Source organism: Stegodyphus dumicola, chromosome 12, assembly GCF_044657685.1.
Source record: "Stegodyphus dumicola isolate Sdum_Otavi_A_Nest chromosome 12, ASM4465768v1".
Taxonomy (NCBI): domain Eukaryota; kingdom Metazoa; phylum Arthropoda; class Arachnida; order Araneae; family Eresidae; genus Stegodyphus; species Stegodyphus dumicola.
This window is the reverse complement of record NC_140779.1, coordinates 49,095,182-49,111,942: the sequence shown is the minus strand read 5'-3', so window position 1 is coordinate 49,111,942 and position 16,761 is coordinate 49,095,182. Positions and strand designations below refer to the sequence as shown.

General features: G+C 35.4%; 1 protein-coding gene across 2 annotated transcripts in view; it reads left to right on the top strand.

Moving 5' to 3' along the window:
• LOC118204252 (phosphatidylinositol-3,5-bisphosphate 3-phosphatase MTMR14-like) overlaps positions 1 to 12,887 on the top strand; it is a 45,433-nt gene extending 32,546 nt beyond the window's left edge. Inside the window, exons 11-16 of one of the 2 annotated variants that reach the window (XM_035376588.2) lie at positions 1,210 to 1,273; positions 3,035 to 3,197; positions 3,313 to 3,349; positions 5,865 to 5,911; positions 6,095 to 6,153; positions 12,724 to 12,887. In XM_035376588.2, the coding sequence (XP_035232479.1) occupies positions 1,210 to 1,273; positions 3,035 to 3,197; positions 3,313 to 3,349; positions 5,865 to 5,911; positions 6,095 to 6,153; positions 12,724 to 12,725 (372 nt within the window). In that variant the 3' untranslated portion in view covers positions 12,726 to 12,887. The remainder of the gene's footprint in view (positions 1 to 1,209; positions 1,274 to 3,034; positions 3,198 to 3,312; positions 3,350 to 5,864; positions 5,912 to 6,094; positions 6,154 to 12,723) is intronic. The other variant, XM_035376587.2, reaches the window with a different exon arrangement.
• The last annotated feature ends 3,874 nt before the right edge of the window (positions 12,888 to 16,761 follow it).

Sequence of the window (16,761 nt, the reverse complement as noted above, 5' to 3'; positions counted from 1 at the left end):
TTGAGCATGAAGTGATTTGGTCTTGTGCTTTGGCTTGAATTTGAGTTTTTTGTCCTCATTTCCTGACTAGCTGGGGATTCTGCGTTGAACTGCCGGAGTGCGACGGCTCTGGGTGTTCAGTTGTCCCAGAGAATTCTGAATTTATTTCACGTGTCCGCAGAAGGGTTGTATGATCTGTTGTAATGAGTTGCCTTGCAAGTCGTTACTTGTTCCATGTCGGCAATTTCGGGATGTCGGCGGCAGTAGAATGCATTCGTAACGAGTTTAGTCGTTTTCATGGAAACGATAATGTTGAATTCCTTAAACATGTGGAAATTTAACTTGCTTCCCTTTGCATTCGGCCAAATAATTCATTTCCCGTCGAAGCTGTCAACTGATTCACTTTGGAAGATTCCAGACATACAGCTTATGGCCTAGTCTTAACATGCAAAGTATTCCAAATAGGAAAATGTACACGCTATCTTTGTAAATACAAAATAGTGACCTAAGCAGAGCAATTGTACATTAGACGTCACAAGTGGAACTAGCCAAACTGCCAGAACGTTAGCAGCTGTATTAAACCTGCCTTTAGTCTATTAAGTTGTCCATTAAGTCATTGTCTCTCTTGAGGAAGTGCGTCTTTTAGTCATCTTCATTGATAGATTCTAATTTGCCGGATTGTTGTGATAGTTCCGGCAGATGCAGTCAGAAAAATTTTGAACAAAAAGTCAAGCGAATTTTTATCTCAAGAAAAATTTGTTCGCACTACGAGTTTCAATGCGACCTGATAGCTAGATTCAATGCTTAAAATGCCTTGATTAGCAAACATAAAAGCTTGTTATTCGAGGGTTTTCTGTCTTAGATGAACAATGTATGTTGTAGAGTATTGTTTCAGAAAAATTTTAATTTATTCCTTCACAGAAATCCAGCTTATATAAGCAGATATCTACAGCTATCGAGTACGCTTATTCATGAAGCATTCTGCTCATGTTCTGAAATTATAGTCATTAAGAAAACTTGCGAAGCCGCAAACCTCGTTAAATCCTACCCTTATAATTTTAAATTCATATGAATGTCAGCTTCGATCATTGCACACAGATATCTAGCTGTAGTATATGAAACGGCTTTTCAACTTCCTGAATGTCTTGAATTTAAGATATTATTATAGTTTGAGTATGTTGATCTATATTTAGCTTATGTATTTAATTTTAATGTATTTTTATTTCCTAGGAATGGAAAGTTGTTATGCTTACTTTCAATTATTTTTCCCTCTTATTGAACTATGTAACTTCTAGTGAGTATAATTTACTTATTTTTAAATGCTGTTTTAATTCAAAATTGAGTAATCCGTAACCAGGGAATAAACCTAGTTTTGCGCTTTTAAAAGATTTCATGCTTTACTTGCATAATATTATAGATATGGTGAAACTTTGATTCACGAATGCAATTGCTTTCTGAAGGTCGTTAGGTAGTTCATCATGCAAAATTATTTTTCTCATAGATGAAATCTGTAATTGATTAATTTGTCTTTGTAGCTTGTTACTGAAATTGGGAGACAATGTATCCAAGTTCCCATCGACATGAACAAAAATTTTAAAAGATTTTATTTAAAAAGCCAGGTTATAGTTAGAACTTGAGTTAGAAGTTTATTTCAAGCCTGTATTACATCTGGAGCTAGTGTATTCGGCCACTACACCACAATATATTCATAAGCCTTTATTCTCTGCTATTAGAGATGATTTGTTTAAAATGTTCCTAAAGTGAGATGACATTGTCACTGAAGATGCATACATTGTAGCTTGTTACTGCTTTACGTGGGTGATATCGTTAACTGAAACTTTGCATCCTGCCAACATTTTGTAAAACTTTTTCAGATCGAAGAACTAATATTTTTCTCTTCCTCTGAAAGCATTTCCTACAGTTGTCTCTTGTTACTATTTGTAAAGTTGTTGCAGTTACTAGCTGAGCTTGTGTTTATGATCTTCTAGCAATTTCATATCTTCACTGGTAATTTCAAAGCCCTCGGTCTTGCTTATATTTGCAATATTTTGTATAGTAAGTCTAAAATTAAGAGTTGTTTGCCTCCAATACCATCTGATCATTTTCTCCAGATTTCAGGCCGAATTCATATTTTTGTAAGTTACTTGCTGTCTGGTTTTATTAATGGGAATTAAACAAAAGAAAATATCAATGTTTCAACAAGTCCTCGAGAGTTAATTCTGTTTACTAGTTACTTCAAACACTTTGGAAAGAATTTCTTACCGATTTTAATGTTTCTAACTAGACTCTTGTCGTCAGTTGAGTCTTTTCTTTTATATAATTTGTTCGTGGTGTGAAGTTCGGGATTGAGGTTAGACTCTTGTTAAAATAGTGAGCTGAAATCAAATAGCTGAAGTTTGAAAACTTGCTGAGTCTAGAATAAATGTCTTAGAGCTTGCATTAAGACGCTTACAAAACCTGAACTGAATTTCTGGTATTACGTCAGGAATTTTTTCCCTTTCACGAAATTGGCCCACCAGCGGTAAAGTCGCTGAACACTGGTAATTCGGTCCGAGGTTCGAATCCCGCGAACGGGCTGGCTGCACGGTTGTTTTCGTGGTTTTCCCCATGTGTGACGTGTATACGAGCCAGTTTCCCTTAGAAAGTCCTCCACGAAGGCATCCCTTCCCTTAGGCAGATAGCCCTAGTCAGCTTTGCCATAATTAAATACACCACCTTTCACGAATTTACATGAAAGTGGCACATAAACTAAAATTTAAAAAACTGGAAGCAAACTTTATGCAATCTAAACTTGAATGTATATAATAGGAAACGAATGTTATCTTAAATATTTTTATGTAATTTAAGATTTGTTAAAATATTCCAATTAAAATAGATCGTTTGAGTTCTTGAGAAATTCAGAGAATTGCATCAGGATGTGCTATGTATGGTATGGTTGACTTCGAATTAAATATCTCAACTAATTGCCTCTGTGTTTATATCAGCTAACTGTTTGTCTACCAATTAACTGTCAAAGTTATTAACTGCATAAGTTGACATTATGTCTTTTTCCCAGCCGAAAAGGCAATCCTTGTCCAGGGCAATAGAGGTTTTGATAAGACGCCACTCTTCATAACCCTTTTACGTTTGTCACTTTGGGCTGATGGCTTGATCCACAAATCGTTAAATCCTATAGAGATGTCTTACTTAACGCTAGCATATGATTGGTACCTCTTCGGGTAAGCATTTTCTTAAAACGTTAACTTTTAAACCATAAAATGCCTGGAAACTTCTATCTTGCTTGGTATTTTTGCTTTGGACTTTTCTCTTCAGTTACAAATTGTTTTATTGCAGGCATGACCTACCCAAACAATTTGATAAAGGATACCTGGTAAGTAAAAATTTTTCTTGACCTTATAATTCAAATCATGTTTGCGAAGACTGAAACTATCTTCAATCAGTTGTTTGTTAGGTTCACTCAGGCGATTAAAATTGTATTCAAACTGTTTATAAATAGAAGTCATGTTCAGACTGTAGGATTGCAATGAAACTTCAAGAACACGTGTACTTCCCACCCTAAGTAAAAGACCTACCTGAGACCGTGTATTAGATGAGTGCAGGTTAATACCCCAAGTACTTACAAAATTTTAGCAACGAGCTTTGTAACTAAAATTTGGAAATAAATTAATACCCCGATTCGCTCTCTTAATCGGTGAGTAAAAGCGTTAATCGAATAAACGTAAAATGGAATCAATTTTTACTGTATGAAGTATTGCAAACAAAAATGAAACAAGGTAAACGGTAACAGAAATACAGGTTTCAAAATAAAAAAAATAGCTTTATGTATATATACACAATTGATGACTTAATTACACATGTACTTTAACAGGGAATTCTTAGTTACATAAATATTCTAAACTTTTTCAAAGAAATTGGAGGTGATTTGTTTTGCTTGTTCATTGCCTCGAAATCCTTTATTAACTAATGGAATCTAAAATTCCTCTTCTCAACTTTAAAGTATGATCCAAATTTGGATTATGTTCCAAAAATTCGTGCATTTTTTGTTAGGAGTTACAATGCTCTTTTTCAAGAAATCTATAAATCTTTTCATTTTTCTTCAGCAGTATTTTCTAAAGAATTTTCAACACATGAATTGCTTTCTGATACATTTCTATTATCTGTAAAATTTGTCTTCATTGAATAGGCTTTTATCATGATATTCCAGTTAATTCTTAATGCCTTCAACTGCTTTCCTTCATCTGAGTATAATTTCATTGCTCTCCATAGTTTCGAAAATAATTTCGCCAATTTCTCTGCAAAATCTTTCAAAACTACTCATAGTTTGAAGTCATTTTGTTCCAAGCATGTTTAAATTTATTCTCACTTGTGCTACATTAGTCAGTTTTGTGAATTAAATATTAAAACGTGTCGCAAATAGCTTGCTTAAAAGTTCAATATTTCACACTGATCCATAGGTTGTATAACTGACCATCTGTTTGGCGGCAGATGTTTTGGTGGCCTGTAAGTTAACCTATCAAAAGATTTGATTTAAAAATTTCATCTCAATAACCCTTTATTAATGAATAGGATTTATAAATGAATTTATCTTCAAAAACTTATGTTGCGATTCCAAACTTTTCTGGTTGTTCTCTAAATCACGAAACGTATTTATTTGTCCCTTCTATTCAATGGCAGTAATGTTTCAGAATGATGCACAAACATTTGAATTTAAAATCACTTTGCACATTACCTCCTAAAAGCAAGATGATTCTGCTTTAAATCCGGAAGTTTTTTGTGTCGTAAATGTGTGCACGTGATGGCGTCCTTTTCCAAGATAGATCACTTTATCATCAATGAAATCTGCCTGTGATGAAAGGCTCCCATCAGTAATAATTTTCTTTAAACTTTGTGGAAATACTTGCATAGCTTTATTGTCAGTAATCCTCAAATTGTGGACGTTTATTTCTTGAGTCTATCAAACCGTTCTCAACTAGCCCCAAAAACATTCAGTGTGTTACTCGTTTCTTGTAGAAAATTAAGTGCTTTTTGATTTTCCCAGTATTATGACTTCATTTGAGGAAAATTTCTTCTGTGAGGGATAAAAATGGTTAAGTACAATGGTTTTACAAAAACAAAGTTCCGTCATTTCATTCCTTTTATGCTAACATATCTGATAATGTTGCATACTTAATTTTTTAATTTTGCATGGTTATTCGTATAGTTGAAAATTTTAAGATTAAGGAATATGTGATTTTAACTTCCCCCCCCCGCCACCTTCCAATCGACGTATCACTTCCGGTTTTATTTCCGAACATAGTATTAAAAGAAAATATCTCAACGTATAGCTTAAAAACGATTATTTTTTCAAAACTATAAAGACTGAAAATCTGCATTTCGATAAATTATGTAGTGAAGTCTCGGCTAAACACAAGCCAAGCAATATGCTGAGTAGAGAGCGAGAGACCATTTGATGGAAATCACCGCGCACGCCGCATTGAATCGTAGCGAGGCAGGGATCATCGCTCTCGCATCTCTTCTATACGCTAATTGTTCGTATCGTACCCATTACCTGATCTGCAGTTCAGTTTTAGTGATGTTTTTGATTATTCTAATTGAAAAGTAACAATTGCTTTGATACAAAATGTGAAATTTTGAATTTCCACAAATTGATCACTAAAAGCGTTATAGCGATTAAGCGTAAAATGGGGCAATGGAAACCGGGGTGTATCTTATGGGCAGAATTACTTATAAAAGTTAATTCTGCCATTTATACACTCGGAAAATGAAATTCCATTGAAATTTATCATGCCTTGTCCTAAAGCCTGAAATAATTTTACACCTTTTACAGAAGTGCTGAAATGAAATTCTCAGACTTTTCGTTAATTGTAATGTAATTTCTATTGCAGATCATGCTTTTCTGCATCCATTCCATCAGATATATTACGTGGCTAAGGTAAGTTGCGATATGTTCTCAATGTTCCTTTGTTAAATTCAAAAATTAAAATTTCTTTAACCCTGCAACTGTAACGTTGGGGTAGAAATACTTATTGATTATTAAAGATTATTGAAATTATAACTTATTGTAAAAAGTGCTACAAATTCATGTGTATGAGCCATATGCCCTCTATCTGCGCAGAGTGTCTTCAGCCTCAAGTGACAGATGGCGAAATCGAGTAAGCAGCAGGTTTGGAAGGTGTAAGTTTAAAAAAAGTTTTTTGTTCATTTATGTATGTTATAAGATTTAAATTGGGTTATTCACACTTAGTTCACATTAAAGTTCTGAAAAAGTTTTGGATGGCGTTATGTTATTCTGTCCTCAAATACAAATTTGGTAAGCGTTTATCATGGTGTAGGGACACCTCACCTTGCAGCTTACGAGAGAACTGTCTACGTTACAGCTGCAGGGTTAAAAACATACCATTCGTTTTAGTGTTTCGAAGATATTAAAGGTACTTTAGCCTTAAGAGTAACGAATTTTCTTAAACTACATTTATTTCAGAATATTATTCAATAGGAATATTTTTTAGACAATCTTACGTACATTTTCTTACGTACATTAGTTTCTTATGTAAAAATATGCGAATATATTAAATTACGATTTCAATGATGAAGTTTCATTTTCCTCAAAAATAAAATGGTAATTTTTAATATTTCTTGAATTAAAATTTCACAATTTTACCTTTGCTTATATATTGTTGGATAAAATAAGAGATATAGAAGCATGTTATATATTGATTCTAACTTCATTCAGATTCAAATGCAGAGTATTGAATTTTTAGAGGGATTCCGGGGCTATTTATTTCAAGTATAGAGTATTTCATTAAAATGGTCTATGATAGCCTTTTTCAAGACTACAAAGTTTGCAATGTTTCCGTGATAGGGCTTCCGTAAAATTTCCAGGTCCGTTCGTTTCATGCCTCTTTCACTGCTTTCCAGAATCCATCAATTGCGGTGGATATATGCTTAGAAAGGGTTCTTTTTAAGAGACCAAAGACACAATGGTTCATAGCTGAAACGTTAGGGGCATACGGGAATACTTTGAAGATTTGTCATCTGTATCTGTCTTTCAAGAATGCAATGGTTTTTTTTCTGAGTACGACATATTTTCTATCTTGTTGAAGTTTCACTCTTTGAAAGTCACAGTATTAAAAAAAATAGAATTTCTTTACATTTCAGACCTAAAACTTTTCTTGATAGTAACGTTGATTTTAATATTTTTACGCTATTCTCATTTTGAATTTCTCACTATGTAAGAATCCTGCGACAATCAAATAATCATATACCTCTTGCTGAAACTTTCATCACAATCACGGAGTCAGGTTTACTCTTTTCGTTTCCAATAAATCTGTTGCAGTCACTTGGGTAAATCCCTATTTCATCAAGGCTAATAATGAATTTCCATTTGTCTTTTCTAATTAGTTTTCATACAGGGTTTTACAACCTGTTCTGAGGTGACCCACATGATTCAGTACTGCGATTAACAATACTTTATTTTTCACTTAGATGTTTTAATATCCTACATTTCAGAACTTATTTGTATTACAGAATATGAATATTTGTTTTCTGCTAGTACAAAACTCTTCAATCAAAAGATTGTTTAAATGCGACATCTTGAAAACATTTTAAAGTAGCAGACGATATCTCTTTTGAAATACGTTGTTGACAGATGTTATGCCAAAGCATCAGTTTTTGATTCTTCATCGAAATCGTTCTAAAATTATGTAAACGTCCTATGTATAGTGATAACCTTTAAATGTGCTTATTACGTTTCTCTTTTTGTGAACGACGTCTGATATCGATAAACCACAATGCGTTTCTCAAGCCGTTTCGAAAGAGCCGCAATTTTAGCCATATTACATTCAGTTCGTCACAACAAGGCCCCCGGAATCGCTTTTAATGAGTACGGGTGTGGCAATCCCGAGATATCCTAGCCCTTCGGGGATAATCTTTGCGAGACGGGTGTCATGATCCGTGAGCCCCAGTGATCTATCCTCTTTTCCATGTCCTTTCTCCTTAGCTGAAACGTTTTCCTTCCTTTCTCCCTTATGGTTCTCCTCTTCGGAGATTGGAGCTCTTCATGAGAAGCTGGAACAGCCCTTGTCTCTAGTTTTCCAAATGGCGAGAAAACTACCCACGTCTTCGCCTTACGTGGAGATTTGTGTCACTGGAAAGGAGGGTCCTGGTAATTGAGTGTCGAGGTACTGTCTCAAACGAATTGCTTTGGCCCTTGCTTCAGCTAAACGGAAGGCACCTTGACGTCCTCGAGGGGTGTCAATCTGCTGTTCATTAGTCCTTGTGTCAGTGACTTGGGGATAAGCTCTCGGAAGTACCTGCTTTCGGGAAAGCCGACTGTGGGGATTGATTACATATAGACCTGGTTATCCTTGGCGCAGGAATCTGCGTCCCTTTGTTGGACTCCCATGTGGGTGGGGACGCCAGGTCCGAATTTTTATTTCCTTCAAATATGGCTTCACAAATTTTAATTTCTTGAAAATGTCAAGGAATCTTTAAAAGACCTCGAACTACGGAAATTATAGAAAACGCTGTAGTTCCCCGATTTTGTGGTATGACCACATCTGCCGAGTTTCATAAAATGTCACCTTTCCTGGTTCCAAAATTAAATCCTTTGCTGAAGAATCAAGACCAATTAAACACTTACGGTCTGGGGAATTATTAAAGGAAATTGTTAATCAGTAGAAGACCCTTCTTACTATGTCAAAAATGGGACAAGTTGCTGTTACGGTTTCTGCACACAACTGAATCCAGTCGTCGCGTGTAATCAGAAAATGACCTATTAACAGTGTCGAGCGAAAAATGCGTTCCCGAAATTGAGTAGAATTTTGCCAGTGTTCGTCATATTGAAATCAGAAAGCATGATCAGTTAATTGATACTAAACACATTATTTTGACCTTTAACACTCAACTTCCAAATCACATCAAAGCAGGGTGTTTGCATTGCCCGGTGCAACCGTATGTGCCAAATCATAGGCATTCTTTTCAATGCCAGCGGTTTGCGCACTTAACAGCTGCATGTCGGAATAACCTTACATGCGCTTGTTGCACTTTCAAACCTCTTTGTGTTAATTCTAAAGACAGTCTCCCATCTGTCTCTCGTTCATGTCCCAAATGGAAATCCAAAGCGCAATAAAAGGTTATCAAATAAAGAAGCTAACATATTGTTTGAAAGCACTTAACCTCGTCAAAAATGTGAGTTTTGCCGATGCAACAAAATCTATTCAGACAAACACTAAAACTGAAGTACCATACAAAAGGCAAAATAGCAATTTATGTGCCAGTATTGAAGATGCACCAACCCGTAAAAAAACTGAAGTAATTAATATTAAAAACAAAGTTCTCTTCAAATAACGTAGGATTAAAAACGGTAAATTCTGGTCGTACATTAGAGTGTTATCAGCAATGGAATTAGAAGGATTAAGCTCCACCAAAAAGTCTACCACGCCTAAGAAGCAGCATGGGCAAAATAAATATTCATGATGGCTACCTCAAAATCTTGAAACTGTCGTGGATTTCATAAAGGTCTAGTGATCATCAAAAGCCTGATTGATATTTATCCCTCTTCCTGTTTTTGGAGTACAAGAGATTTCTCAAGCAAGATAGCACACCTAAGTTGCGGAGGTCGGGAAGCTGTCAAGAAAAACGTGTGTGGTGAGCGCGTTAGCGGAGGTTTTGCTGTCCCCACCTCCCATGTCAACCCTTCGACTGTCTTTCCTTTCAACACGCCTTCAAGCTGTTGTAGTGAGTTCACCGCTATGATGGCTTCCAACGCAGATCGATGACAGAATGCTAGTCATTATCATCTATTACTACCCTGATGAAGTGATAAATAAAAATGAATTTGATAATTTGGTAAAACAGCTGCTTGCTCCTTTCATTGTATTTGGAGATTTCAATTATCGTAATCACATCTGTGGTAATGGTGATATAACTCTTCGGAGAAAACAAATGGAAGACATTATTAATGATCACTACTTGTGCCTCCTTAATAACATTTTTGCACCAACCCACGAGGACATATCACAGTACCGATCTTGCCATTTGTTCACATCACTTATCCCGTGTTGCTCATTTAAAGTTGGGAACGACACTTTTACTAGTGAACATTTCCCTATCTACGTGATTTTTAATCGAGATATAGCATCCCCCAATTTCACGTCACCACGTTTTATTTACAAACAAGCAGGCTGGGAAATGTTTTCTGATTTGGCTATGCTCACTAATAACGTGGCAGAAAAAGTGCCAATAGATGGAGCTGTGAAAGCTGTGACTGATACTCTTGTTCAGACAGCTAAAATCTCTATTCCCATGTCATCAGGGTTGCTGAACACTGGTAGTTCGGTCTGAGGTTCGAATTCCGCGAACGGGTTGGCTGCATGGGTGTTTTCGTGGTTTTCACCATTATACGAGCCAGTTTCCCTTAAAACGACCTCCGAGAAGGCGTCCCTCCCTTAAGGCAGATATCCCTTGAGTGCTTTGCCGTAATCTAATAAACCAAACCCATGTCAGACAGCCTTCTTAACTATCGCAAACAATGGTGGAACTATGACTGTCAGGCTGTCGGACAGCAAAGAAAAGCCTATGGAATTTTCCGCAGGTATCTGACGTTTAGCAATCTTATCTCTTACAGAAAGGCAAATGCTCGGAGAGTGCGACGCCAAAGATAGGATGCTTGGATCAATTCTTTCATCCATTACATTTCCCATTCCAACCAAGTATGTTTGCAAAAAATAAGTCTCCTTTACTTATAAGGATCATTTGGACGTCCCATTTTGGAAATGGGTGGCTTAACTTTAGCAGCAGAAAAGATGTTGCTAATATCACAGCCGAGAAGTTTAGTGCTGTGTCATATAGAACTGATTATCTGCCTGTTGAGATATTTGTAATCGCATTCTTACTGGTTAAAAGGAAGTATAGCTTTCTGTCAAGTCCGAAACATTCATTAGCTTTCAGCCAGGTCCGAGTTATTCTGAAACTTAGATCTCATTCTGTATGTTACTTTTGATTGGTTATTTATTGTGTCTTGTTTATGATTTGTTAAACCATGATCTGTTGTAAAGTTATATATATAACCTTTGTAACCACTTATCGCTGCTTAGTATTATTCTGTTATTCTGCTTGCTTAGTATTATTCTATTCTGCTTGCATGTAACTCTGCGTATTACTCTGCATATCTCACTAATAAAAATGTTTTGCGAACCACGGCATTTTCTATGTTTAACACTGCCAGCATTCCTCTCGGCTAAATTTTATGAGAATACATCCATCAATTCTAACTCGTCCAATACAGAAGCATATAACACTGATTTCACTATGCTGGAGATGAGCAGAGTTTTATCGCTAACGCCTGTGACGAACTCTGGCCATGATGGCATTGCCTATGTCATGTTGAATCAATTGTACAATGATTCACTAAATATCTCTTTTTGCATAACAGAATATAGGCGTTTCTCCCTAATTTCTTGGCGAAATGCTATAGTGATCCCCATAGCGACATCTAGAAAGAACCCAAGGAAGCAATCAAATTATCGTCCTATCGCTCTCACCAACTGCGTATGCAAGCTTCTGGAGAAATGGTAAGTAGTCGCTTTGTCCATTTTTTGGAGAAAAGTGGTTAACTATCACCAAGCTAAAGTGGGTTTTGGGAAAGGCCGATCGACAATTGATAATGTGCTTCTGCTTAAGACCGCAGTTCGTAACGCCTTTCTTAAGAGAAACCATTTAGTGTCGGTTTTTTCGACAGGAAAAAAGCATATAAGATATGGAATTCACAAAGATCTTTATCATTGTGGCCTACAGCCCACCAGCGGCCGAGCGGTAAAGTCGCTGAACACTGGTAGTTCGGTCCGAGGTTCGAATCCCGCGAACGGGCTGGCTGCATGGGTGTTTTCGTGGTTTCCCCATGCGTAACGTGTATACGAGCCAGTTTCCCTTGGAAAGGCCTCCACGAAGGCATCTCTCCCCTTAGGCAGATAGCCCTCGAGGCTTTGCCATAATCACACATACATTGTGGCCTACGGGGAAAACATCCAAATTTCATTCAGAAGTTCATGAAAAGACTGGCTGTTTCAAGTAAAAATTGGTTGTGTGCTGTATAAATTCTTTTACTAAGGAGAGGGAATGCCAAAGGCTTGTGCACTGAGTGCAAAACTTTTAATGTTAAAATAAATGCAATTCAGAAGAATATTTCTCCAATCGTATCTGGTACTTTATATGTCGATGACTTGCAGAGAAACTGCCAAGGTACAGACATGTCGTGTATCTAGAGAACTGCAGATTGCCATTAACGGGACAGTTATATGATCGAATAAAAACGGATTCAAGTTCTGTAATCAAGAGTTTCTCCCATTTCTCTCATAAAAGAAATCTTCATTCGAATCCAGAAATCTTGGGCGTTATTAAAAGGCTCCTTTCTCGAAGTTTATCCTGTGTGATTGATAATGGACAAGCAAGAAGTTCCAAACTTTAAAATACCTTTTTGAACAGTTTATAATTTTGCAAAATATTCAACCATGAAACTGAATTTTAAAGAATATAGATCAATATAGCGACTAATAAACTAATAGATAATATAGCGACTTTTAAAGAAACTAAATCAATATAGCGAAATTTTAAAGAATCTAGACAATATAGATCTAAATCAATATAGCGACTTCGTAGTAATATGACTAGCTGTTAAACTGATGGCCACTGTTTCTAAATGCTGCTGTTAATAAATGTGAGAATTAATAATACTATTTTAACTTTCAGAGTACGGGGCAGCCCGAAGTCTCATGATGACCGTCTGCATCAACTCACAGAAGTATTTGAGCTATTAGACGGAGTATATTTTGATGTATTGGAAACAATTAAGGAGGAAAGATTAGATTTTTCATAATCTCTAATACCCAAAGCAATAAACTTTATTTTTCATATTGTGTGTTTATTCTTTTGCAAAATGTCTCAATTTTGTTAAATGAATTCGAAATGTTCTTTTACTTCAGAAACATTGAATGAATAACGAACAATTTATTTAAATACCGATTCAAAATTACTTCTACTCTAAAATGTTAAGGTTCTAAGAATATAAATTATTTTACCTGTGCTCAAGTATTCATTTTTGCTATAAAACTCAAACCTTAATTTGAGAAAAAAAAAACCAACTTTTACACTAATATGTAGTTGAAAGACAATAAATTGGTTAAAAATTGTCATTAAAAGTACTTCGCAAACGAAATTGCCTAAATCTAATAACAAACCTAAACTTCAACCTTTAACACGTTGCCATTAAGGGGAATGAATTGCGGATATTGCAGCTAAAACTGCAACCACAATGTACAATCTTCAGATTCCACTAGCAGACATCAAAGGGTTTGTTAAAAGCAAAATCTTCAGCAAATGGCAGAAGCAATGGGATGACAAAGTATATAACAAGCTGAGAAATGTAAAACCCACCGTTGTATACTGGTCATGTATGGCTAATAGAAAGGAAGATGTCCTCTTGACTCGACTGAGAATTGGCCATTGTCGCCTGACCCATGAGTATCTTCTGAAGGGAGAAGAGAATCCTAGCTGCCCAAACTGCAATGCAGATCTGACAGTCCATCATATCTTGGTGGAATGCCAGTTTTAATTTTCGCCAAAAACATTTTAATTGCTCAGAACTGGACTTAGGAAATTTAATTGGAAAAACACATCGTAATTTGTTTGTTTTTAAAAGATATTGGCTTCTATAATAGACTTTAACCTGTTTTTTAAGATATCGGCTCTTATCATAGACTGTAATCTGTCTCTTCTTACCTAAGCTGGAAGTTTTTACAAATGACTAATAGCATTGTTACCATTTGTCTGGCGCAGATAACCTTAACAGGTTTTGTGCCAAATTACAATAATCCAATCCAATCAACCTTTATATTGTTGCATGCGTAAGGGTTCGTATTAGATTGATTGCACAAGTCCAATAAAAGGCTAATAAAATTTATTCTTATCTAAAGAAATGTAACAGAACGCTGGATATTTCCTTAGAGATATTCATGCACTATCATGTAATATATTCAGCAGCTTTACTTCAAACTACGAAAATGTTAAGTAGAACGCAATACACAGCGTAGAGAAAGCTCATCCCATCAATATTACCAGCAGCTAACTAAGCAACTGAGCTGAGACTTGCTCTAACTGGATTTTTATAGCTTTCAATCGGTCGCGACGAATTTTTGCTTCTCGAGATTTCTGGGAAGTACAAGATCCATCCATTCGAATCTGCCACTATAGAAAATTATCTTACTTTCCAGGAGGTCTTCCCATCGTACTCGGATATGTTCAGAGGGGATTGAGCAGGCATGGGTAAAAATTTAGAACCATTACTATTGCTCCCTACCGTCGATATCAATTTCTTAAAGATATCAACTTCTTTGGTAACCGCAGAAACCCTGTCACCAATTTTTTGTTTGATTTGTTGTTGAACGGCAGAGACTTTCTTTAACTGTCTTAACTGTTCCTCAATCGCTCTTGTTTGGCATTCAGTCCCGCTACTGACACCAAAAATGTGTTGCGTGCGTATGGGTTCGTAATAGATTGAATGCACAAGTCCAACAAAAGGTTAATAAAATTTATTCTTATCAAAAAAAAAATTAACAGAACGCTGAATTTTTCCTCATAGATATTCGCACAATATCACGCAATATAATCAGTAGCTACATTTTAAACTATTAAAACGTTAAATGGAACAATTTACAATGCACAGAAAAGCTAATCGTATCGATAATAACAGCAGCTAACTAAACAACCGAGATGACATGTTCCCTGTCTGGCTTTTTATAGATTTAAATGTCCCGAGAAATTTCTATTAAATTTCTGCACATCGAGATTTCGAAAAAGCGAAAGAGAATTACTGTTATAGCTAACAAAGTAGTCATTTACATTTATTCAAATTAAATACAAATTACGAGAATCTTCTATTCAATGTTAAATTGGGATGCTCCTGTATTTTTAATTTTCCGGCGTAGCTTTCTCTTAATTGTGCCTGGTGCTGCATTGTACGAGAATTAAATAATCAATCTGACTAAATACAAATTTCGTAATGCTGCTCCCTTCCCAAGGCCTGCACACCCCGGGCAGTGGTTCCTGGACAGGAAGGCATATTTAAAACTAAAGCATCAATACAATAATAAACATTACAATACAATAATGAACAAAAAATAATTGCAAGTGTACTTGATATTAAATCTAATGCAAATCAACAAATTCCGTGCATGAATTTACAAATTTAGAAACCAAGAACCATAATATTATTATAGACTATGTTATATACACTGCGTATATATACTATAGGCATAGTAAGGAGATATCCTGCTGTAATGGACGACTTTAGGCTTAGACTTCGATGGCGGATCCGAACTATGATGTCGTTCAGCCCGTTTAGGACTGTATCGACCATACCAAGGTGACTAGGACAGTCCTTTCTGTCCAATCGGATTCATCAACCACACCTTGTCTTCTTCGTTGAATCGATGTCCTGTACCTCACGTGTCATATCGGATCTTAATATTCTCCATCGTTAACTCTGTCACATGCAATATCGTGCATTTCTTCAAACCGGGACGCCTATTCTATGATCACTGGATCTGTCTACAACTTGAGCGAACAATATTGACTCAAAAAAAAAACTGGTATAGACAGCCATCACAACTCATCGGAGAAAGCCATTCTGTGGTCCTCGGTTGGTGGGCGGATGGGTCCATTTGACTATTACTGAAAGGGGGAAAGCTTCAAGGATCTTTAGACCAATCGCAGCACAGACCAGTGACGAAATTTATAGCGCGCGCTGGCTGAAGTTCTAAATATTCTTTCATTGTTTCACTAACTCACACGCTGCATTTGTAGTTCGATAAAAAGGCATACAACAGTATTATGACCAACACGCAGCAGAATATGCTGCTATGTTATGTGAAGGAAAATCCCGTTTTTTAAGAAAAAAGTTAACGCAGGAATTTAGGACTAAGAGTGATGTGGGATACCATGAAAGCAACGGTAAATAGATGAGAGTAAATGAATTAAGCTTACTTAAATCGTTTTAGAAATAAACAATTTTAATCATTTAAATTTACAATATGATTAATTTGCATTACAATGTAATAGCAAAATAAGTTTTTTCTTCCCATGCTTACATTAAACTGTTTTCACGCAATTTACTTTACAGTTAATATTAGAAAAATATTTTCTTAAGAAATTACAAAGAAAATATTTCTTAATTTTTCTTCCGTTTTCTTATTTTCTTTTTCTATAAAAATTATTTCTTTCAGGAAAAGAAATACAATTCATTCGCTGTTACAGTATCGCAGATTGCTGCTGCATTCAACTATCACACACGCATCAAAATGTTTTATTTTAAATAATTTATTCTATAATAAACATTATAACTTAAAAAATAAGAAAATATTTTTCCAATATAAAATGTATATACAAAATTATACTAATCTATCCAGTATATGTGATTAATTGCAATTTTTGTCATACAGTTACTAATACTTTTTTAATATTACATTATTTTAATTTCTTATTTATATGTTAGAACTGCTTATTTTAAATATTCATTTTCAAAAAATTTTATTCTGTGAAAATAATTAAAAGATAGTAATATTATTTTCACAATGCAAGTACTAGAGTAAAAATAATCAGGGTAGGTCCCCTCCTAGTCAAACCCGCGTTTCGACACATTAAATAGAAAATTAATAGTAATATCTCATTTACAATATAAAAATGAGAACTCTGATATGAACAGTATATAAATATTTTACATTTGCAAAGAAA